Source organism: Pholcus phalangioides, unplaced genomic scaffold (assembly GCF_987345545.1).
Source record: "Pholcus phalangioides strain wild (caught in Gottingen) unplaced genomic scaffold, Ppha-v1.0 ptg000041l_1, whole genome shotgun sequence".
NCBI classification, from domain to species: Eukaryota; Metazoa; Arthropoda; class Arachnida; order Araneae; family Pholcidae; genus Pholcus; species Pholcus phalangioides.
In genome coordinates, this window is record NW_028301627.1 from 2,904,643 (window position 1) to 2,913,137 (window position 8,495).

General features: G+C 34.7%; 2 protein-coding genes across 2 annotated transcripts in view; one reads left to right on the forward strand and one right to left on the reverse strand.

The window, feature by feature from the left end:
* LOC149065049 (uncharacterized) overlaps nucleotides 1-8,001 on the reverse strand; it is a 99,570-nt gene extending 91,569 nt beyond the window's left edge. Inside the window, exon 1 of the mRNA XM_089254337.1 lies at nucleotides 7,948-8,001. The gene's annotated coding sequence lies outside the window, so the exon portion shown is untranslated. The remainder of the gene's footprint in view (nucleotides 1-7,947) is intronic.
* Nucleotides 105-7,278, forward strand: LOC149065056 (uncharacterized). Its single transcript, XM_089254338.1, has 3 exons — nucleotides 105-238; nucleotides 560-726; nucleotides 4,992-7,278. Exon 3 carries the CDS (start codon nucleotides 5,149-5,151, stop codon nucleotides 6,316-6,318), a length of 1,170 nt encoding a protein of 389 aa, XP_089110464.1. The 5' UTR covers nucleotides 105-238; nucleotides 560-726; nucleotides 4,992-5,148; the 3' UTR covers nucleotides 6,319-7,278.
* Nucleotides 8,002-8,495: the final 494 nt, after the last annotated feature.

An 8,495-nucleotide genomic window follows, 5' to 3' on the forward strand; every position in this document is an offset into this window, starting at 1 on the left:
TATAAATATTTCAAAAGGGAAGTTATTTGAGATAGAAATGAGAAGAAAAAAGTGTGAAATGTTAGTTAACTAGGGGAAATGGCATCGCGTGAAGGTGATTCGAGAGACAACGACTACGAATTTCATCATTTATTCATCTCGTGAGTTGAGTGCAGTCACAGTCGACAATATTTACGATTTTCCCGTTGATCTTGATCCGATTTGTCAATACTTTTTTTTTAAATAGTTTCAGACCAGGGTATGTTAGTCCTGTATTAATGTGTGTGTTCATATATACAGTCGAATCCCGTTTTAACGAAAATCTCTTTTTAACGAACACTTTTCTAATACCCCAGATAAGTTAACATACGAACAGTGCAAAAACCTGGAATTCCTTTACAACGAAATTTCATTATAACAAAGTGATTTCTCCGGTTTGTTGGAGTTCGTTGTAGCGGGATTTCATTGTATATTATGTATGATAAATATCCCATGTATAGCCCTATTTCAAATACCTTCTAATTATATGGTGATTCTTTCTCACTCTAAAAGCTGGTTTTTTTTTTTGTCCGCTCCAAAGCCCTAGGTTGGTTCCAAAGAACAAGTCAAGTCGTAAACGGTCTTGAAAAGTCAAACCATCATCAAATAATGATCATGATCACCAAGAGATACAATTATGATTCCATCTTCCTTGGATTCAGCGATCCCTCAGACATGATTCATTCATCATCAACTCTTCAACTGCAGGTCAGTAGATGCATATGGGGCTGTTTTAACGGATTCAGGGACTCCTTCCCTGCCCCAATACCTTTTAAGATCTCTTGAGCGAATTAATTCGTTGAAATTAATCCACTCAAGCGTTTGCTAATGTAGATCTAAATATACTAACAAAAAAGTTGCGTAAAGCTGGTATTGGAGGAGGTATTCTGGAATGGTTCAAAACTTGAATTATTGTAAAAGACAACAGGCAGTCGTCATAAATAAGAAAATAAGTGAATACCTACAGGTTCAAAAGGGTGTCCCTCAGGGATCAGTTTTGGGCCCTACATTATTCTTGATTTATATTAATGACTTCTGTTTGCTGAATCTAAACGGACAACTTATAACATTCGCTGATGATACAGGTCTTTACATGGAACACGACAACTTTGAGAAACTTATAGAAAAAACAGAAAGAGACCTCAGATACATTAATCAGTGGATGACCGAAAACAAACTTGAATTAAATGTGCACAGTACCCAGCATCAATGCATTAAAACATGAAACATAAACTCTAATTCCGAGATCTCGATTAACACTTTCGGGTCTAAGCTATTTCGACTATGTTTGTCCTTGTGGACTGAGGGGTTTTGGCACTTTTAATGATTTTTTTTGTTAATATTTAGAATATATCTCAACAGTTTTTTTAGCTATAAATTTCAAACTCTTTTCTTTCATTATATAGCAATTATTTAATGGTACAATTAATTAATGTTTAATGAGAAATAATTAAAAAGTATGTTTTAGAGTTTTAAAAAAGTTCCGCATAAAAAACCATAATTTTTTTTAAGATAAAATTTCAAACAATTCTGTGTAAAAACTTATCCAAATGTTGTACAAATATCTAAAAATGGTTTTTATTAAAAAAAAATCATGTCATCAACAAATATGGCTACCTTACCTAGGAAGAGGAAGACAAATGTGTTTCAACCATACTTACTTCTACATAAAGCTACAAGCTACATACATTGGCTGGTGTCATCTATATATATATATATTTATTTATTTATTTTCCTTTTTTTTTGGAACTAGAAGATTTATAGATTATATTTAAAAACACTAGGAACACATATATATTCAGCCATTTTATAGCTACTAGAGTTAAAAGTTCGGGCTTAGTTCCCTTGAACAAAAATGGCATCCCGAGTCAGGCTCGGGCTTACACCCGAAAGTATTAAAATACACACTTGCCACCGACAAACACAACGGAACTGCAATTGTCATGAAATACAACCAACATGAATACTTACGAGTTAATATACAGGATGATTTAAAATGGAACCTGCAATGTGATAAATTAACTAGTAAAATCCGAATTTATATAGTTTTTACTTTATAAATTAAATACTTAATAGATGGAGATTTTTTAAAGGACATTTTTTTTTTATGCATGTGTGGGATTTACTCAATTATAACTTATGAATTATGTGCCTGGGGTGGGGCTTTACCTAACCAATATTACGAAATTAAGTAATACATACAACCATAACAACCATAGGCATACGGAGAATTTTGTTGGTGTAGGGGGGGGGGGGTCAATTTTTTTTTCTTCTTGTGGGGGGGGGGGTTAAGTTTTTTCCTGCAAAATAACACTATCGTCTCAGCTTGAGGGAGGTTAGAACCCCAATCTCCCCTACCCCCTTTGCGTACACCAATGCATACAACAAAGCAAGCACATTAATAATACAAACGTGGCATACATATGATAACAATATAAATTGTCATACATTGGAAATTAGACAGCTATACATTTATATATAGTCTATATATATTTATATATAGACTTATAAATTTTATGTTCAAAAACAATAATTGGTTCTAGAGGAAAACAAACAGAACTTCGGCAAGAATCAAACATGAATTTAAAGTCCTAAAAAAGAACAACTTTTTCAAAAATGTTTTTCGTTTACTGTTCCAAAAATAGTGGATTCATTTAAGTCGACAGCTCATAATCGTAACAATAAATATGATGCTTTCATGTATGCAAAAAGCATACAAAATTACAAAAATATATTTGAAGATTGTTTTCGTAGGATACAATATAAATAATGACATCAATGGGAAATATTGGGATGATTTAATCATGGCGGAAACAGACATTTTTCACGTTGTCATGGTACAAAAAAGTGGGGGTATACATATATATATCTATACCATATACGTATTTATATGTGTATATATGTATGTGTGTGTATGTATGAATAGTATTGTGAAACGAAAAGGTAAATTTATTCCATATACTCATTATTTGTACAAGGATGACGTCACTCTCCGCTACCATACTAAGGTTTTAACAACTGGCTGTTGCGAAGATATATTTTGGAAAGAGAGAAAATTCATCGGCCCCTGCTGGGAATCGAATCCACGTCCTTTCACTTTCCAGGTATACGAGCTCCAAGGAAAGATTGAGAGATTCCGTGCCTCTGTAGTCGGGCATTCACCCGGAAAGTGAAAGGACGTGGGTTCGATTCCCTGCAGGGGCCGCTGAATTTTCTCTCTTTCCAAAATATATCTTCGCAACAGCCAGTTGTTAAAACCTTCGTACTCATTATTTGTGCAAGAAATATCATAGTTCAACAATTTCAGATCTGATAATTCAAATTTTTACAGCGATTTTCACTTTTTGAAACATTCGTATCTTATTACATAAAATTTGTTATTAACATAACATATGGTACTTGGAAAATGGCAGAAAAATATAATAATTTAATCCATAGGGCTGCCTGGAAGGACATTATTTATGTCCCTTGGGGCCCAATATGATTATTGTGCTCATGTCGTCCTTTCTATGTGGCTTTTGTTTTGTCTTTTATATGCATTTTGCAAATAAAAAAATAAAAATCTTGTAAATGGGTATCAACGAGATTTTTTTTGTGTGCAGCTTTTTATGCTTTTGTTTGGCTCAAGGTTCTGCTGGCCAACCATCTGTTAACTTTGCTCTGTCAGTTATGGTCATTTTAAAAAAAAGAAGGTTCTCGAGTTTGTCATTCAATACTGAAATAAATGGTATATAATTATTATTTTTTACAAATAGTTTATCCAAAGAAGGGTGAAATTTTGTATCCATCGGATCTGGGTCCTGAAAGTATCACAACTCTTTTCTCACCATTTGGCAATCCTCATAATGAATATGCAATGCAACGAGACATTTCTTACACTCTCAGACAGTTTTACTGCATTTATTGTGTTTTACACATACCTTGCACTTTCGCTGAGGCCTTTGTTAACCTTTTGTAGGTGGAGTTTTTCCTGGAAAATATCCCCCACTATTTTGCCTGCAGATGCAGTGGTATATTATCTTCAGAAGGCTTTCCGCGTGTTCTGTATTCAGGAATATTTATACTTTGTAAGATTTCTTCAGCAACATCCAGCCGAAATTTTGAAAATGAATATTTTTTGCCATTGATGTGCTTTGCGAAATAAAACAAATGCGTTGAAACATGTCATATCGATTAGGTAGAAAATATTTTTCTTTAGCTTTTATAAAATTTTCTCGTCATAGGAAAGGAAAATAAGTAGTTATCCTGTAAATCGACATAACCCATGCCGTTGTTTTTATTTATTGTACCGCAATAAAACAAATAAAATTTTACAACAAACATAGTTCTCTTCAATAGCACTACTGATTGCACGCTTAAATATTGCATTGATGTAATACCTACTTACTTATATATATATATATTATAAACAGAGTAAATTAAGTAGATGTAGATAGCACACCATTGCCGCTTTAGAAGCAGATAACAAGCGACATAGCACGTCTTTCCAGCGCTAGAGGTTAATTAACATTTTTACTAAAATTACATGAATTTTAATTGGATTGATCGAGTCGATTAAATCAACTTAAAATTTTAATCTCAATATTTGATCGATCAATTAGAACTGCCCTACCTAGGATGTTACTGGAGTTTCATACATTTCTGAAGAATATACTCTGGAGTATGATTTTAGCTGAGATCGTAAGAACTTAACGTACGGTCGATCCCGCTTGTAATGTTCCCGCCTGAAACATCTTCCCAGATAGTACGACTCTTTTCCGTAGTCCCAACACTTAATATTACTCATTGAAATTTCTTGTTTAAAGCGTTTTCTGCTTTAAAATGCTTTTTGCGAATGTTCCTAATAGAACGTTATAAGGGGCGTCCACTGCATATTATTATTATCTTTGTTGAAGTGATAATTTTAATATCTTGCTTACTGTATAGGTTGACGTATGGAAAATATTATGATATATAACTCTATTTTTTTCTAGGTAACCGGAGATACTTTTCAAAATATGAAGAATACTTCTAATTCTATACAGGTCAAAATTCAACAACAGTATTTACGAAAATATTGAATCAGACAAGGAACTTGATGAATTACAAAGATGATGATTCAATACATCTTTGACATTCTTCTCTTTTGAAATGGATGAAACATCTTCTATGAAATCATATAACGGACATGATGTAGATGGAGACAATTCTAGTTGCATTCGGATCTCGACAACATTGAATGTGATGAATTCCGAACCAATTTTTCATGATCACTTCGGTATTAAAGATTATCCGCATAATTGTGAGTGCTGCAGGAAAATATTTTCGAAAATCTCTGAGTTGAACATTCACAGAAGATTTCACACTGGAGAGAGGCCACGTGAGTGCAATGTTCATGGTAAAACGTTTTCTCAAAACGAAATTTTAAACATACATAAAAGAGCCCACGCTGGTGAAAAGCCATATGAATGCGATGTTTGTGGTAAAAGGTTTTTTAAAAATGGCACTTTTACTAGTCACAAAAGAATTCACACAGCAGTGAAACAATATAAGTGCAATGTCTGTAATAGAATTTTTTCTCGAAATGACACTTTAAACAAACACAAAAGAGTGCACACTGGTGAGAAGCCATATGATTGCTCTGTTTGTGGTAAAGCGTTTTCTCGAAACGACGCCTTAAACGTACACAAAAAAATTCACACTGGAGAGAAGCCACATGAGTGCAATGTTTGTGGTAAAACGTTTTCTGAAATCGGCACTTTAAATAACCACAAAAAAATTCACACAGGAGCGAAACCACATGAGTGTGATGTTTGTGGTAAAAGGTTTTCTGAAAACGGCACTTTAAATAAACACAAAAGAATTCACACTGGTGAGAAGCCATATGATTGCGATGTTTGTGGTAAAGCATTTGCTGAAATCGGAAATTTGAACAAACACAAAAGAGTTCACACTGGAGAAAAACCATATAAGTGCGGTGTCTGCAATAAAATGTTTTCACATATTGGACATTTAAGCAGACATAAAAGATTGCACACTGGTGAGAAGCCGCATGAGTGCGATGTTTGTGGTAAAAGTTTCTCTCGAATCGATGATTTAAATATTCACGAAAGAATTCACACTGGAGACAAACCATATGAATGCGATTATTGCGGTAAGCCATTTTCTCGAATCGGTGATTTAAATATTCACAAAAGAATTCACACTGGATACAAGCCATATGTATGTGATTTTTGCGATAAAATGTTTTTTCGAATCGTTGATCTAAATAAACACAAAAAAGTTCACTCTAAAGAGAAGCTACATGAGTGCGATTATTGAGGTAGAAAATTTTGTATAATTGGAAAGTTTGAATATTCACAGAGTTTACACTGGTGAGAAGTCGTATAGGTGTGATTATTGTGGTGAAACGTTCTGTTATGGCGGGCATTTAATTATCACAAAAGAATTGATATTCGTGAGATGCCGTACGAGTGCAATTTTCGTTATGAAATATTTTCTCGAATCTGCAATTCAAATAGTCAACCCAGCTTACAACGTTTTCCCGTTTAGTACGACGAATTTTTTTCGTGAATTGAAATTTTTTTCCATACATTGAAAATATTAACTTTTCCTGTATACAGTGTTTGAATTTTTTGCTATTTCCGCTCACAACATTTGAAAAATTCACGTCTGGCTTTTTCCTTCCTTGAAGTCAGCGAACTTTTCGTTTATTCACCTGTAAATAAACTAAAATGGTGGTTATTTGTATTTTGGGGATTAACCATTATGGGAAAACAAGAAATTACTTTTTCTGCGCAAAGAATCGACTGAAAAGTATGTTTCTTTTTTTCAAGGGTTAGACACAAAAATAATTTGAACTTTTGTTTTTCTTGTTTTCTCACTTTGTCCAACATTAGTGTGGAGAGCATAAACTGCTCTTACCAATGTTCAAATACACAAGGTTTATAGAAGTTATGTATCCGAATAGGGAGACTAACAGATGAAAATTGGAAAAAGTTATCTGAAAAGGTTTTTTTTTCTTTGCGGTCTTTATTCAAATTTTCCGCATTAGATCGATTCCAAAAGATGACTTCTTCCAAACAATGAATCTTATCATAGTAGTGTTGGATGACATCTGTGTACAACAAAGGGGTCATTCAAGTATTACGTCAGCATCGGGGAGGGGGGTTTTGGATTTGTTGACTTTTGATGGGGAGGGGGGTTTGAAGGTTGCTTACGACATCAACCACCCTTTTTGAAGATATGATATATTCCAAGCTGCTGACGAAATTTTGCTGACAAGGGGGGGGGGGGGGGGAAAGGGGGTCAAAAATGGCTAAAAATCTGCTTACATAATACTTGAATGGTCCCAAAGGAATAAAACTGTGGTTTTTCTCAACCACTTGTGAATCTGTTGTGGTGTGGCGCAGGGAGTTTTTCTGTAATAGGGTTGTCAATAAATGGAATAGCTTACTTCCGAGGGTCGTAAATTCTGACACAATTAATACGCACAAAAAAAGTACGATAAACATAGTGGGGTAAATCGAAAAGCTATCCATACTTAGATTAAGACAGCCATAATCTTCTCTATGGGCAGTGCATTATGTGATACTAATTGGTAGTTGTTACGTGCTATATGCTTTTATATTGGGTTGCTGTGTTTTGGTTGTATTTTTGTGTGTGTGTGAGAGACATCCATAATTTTTATGGGAATCTTTTTTTTTCAATCACCTCGTTGGACATTTTGAATGTTGTGACCTTGGGGTTAACATTTGTATAGAACATAAACAACTTGACGGATTTTTTGAATATCCATGACCTTCGAAATTTTTTCCTACAAACCACATCCCGTATAAACACGTAAATATTTAATGGAATAACAAATACACAATTTTTCCTATTTTATCTCCATATGTACTAAATTAAACAACTACATAAAAAAGCTACGATCGGTGAAAAACTACTCACGACAGACTCCATAGTGAAAGTGAGCGGCATACCATAAGGCTGAACACATGCTGCGGCGGGGAAGTAAAAGATAGAGGTAAGCGTCGAAAACAATTGTACTGTTTTGTTCTACGCCTCACATACTCGAGCAGAGACAAAGAAGAGAAAGAGGCCACTCATCGAGGTAAGCGACATGATCAATTCGGTTTGTTTTTACCGCGAAGTGAGGCCTTTCGCTGTCTGTTGATTGGTTTGTTTCTCTCCTCCCTCTCTTCGAAAAAAAAAATTCTGAGGGGGAATCACATCATCACACCCACTCAGTTCTTTACCCTTCAGAAACTCTCCGGGCATTTTCGCTCTCCTCCGCCTCGTTCAGTATGTGCGAGTACCTCTATCTACACCCCGATGCATTTTCTCCTTCCTAGTCGTCCTCTTACCTCCCCGCTGCAGTATGCGTTCGGCCTAAGTGTTCTGTAGTAAAAGGTTTTCTGTCATCAGAAGTTTATTGAATCACAAAGATTTCACGCTGGAGAGATGCCATGGCTCAAATAAAACCCTCGATAATGCAA

Excerpts from the sequence above, each read along its gene's own strand:
- LOC149065056 (XM_089254338.1), top strand. The coding sequence starts at position 5,149 with ATGGATGAAACATCTTCTATGAAATCATATAACGGACATGATGTAGAT.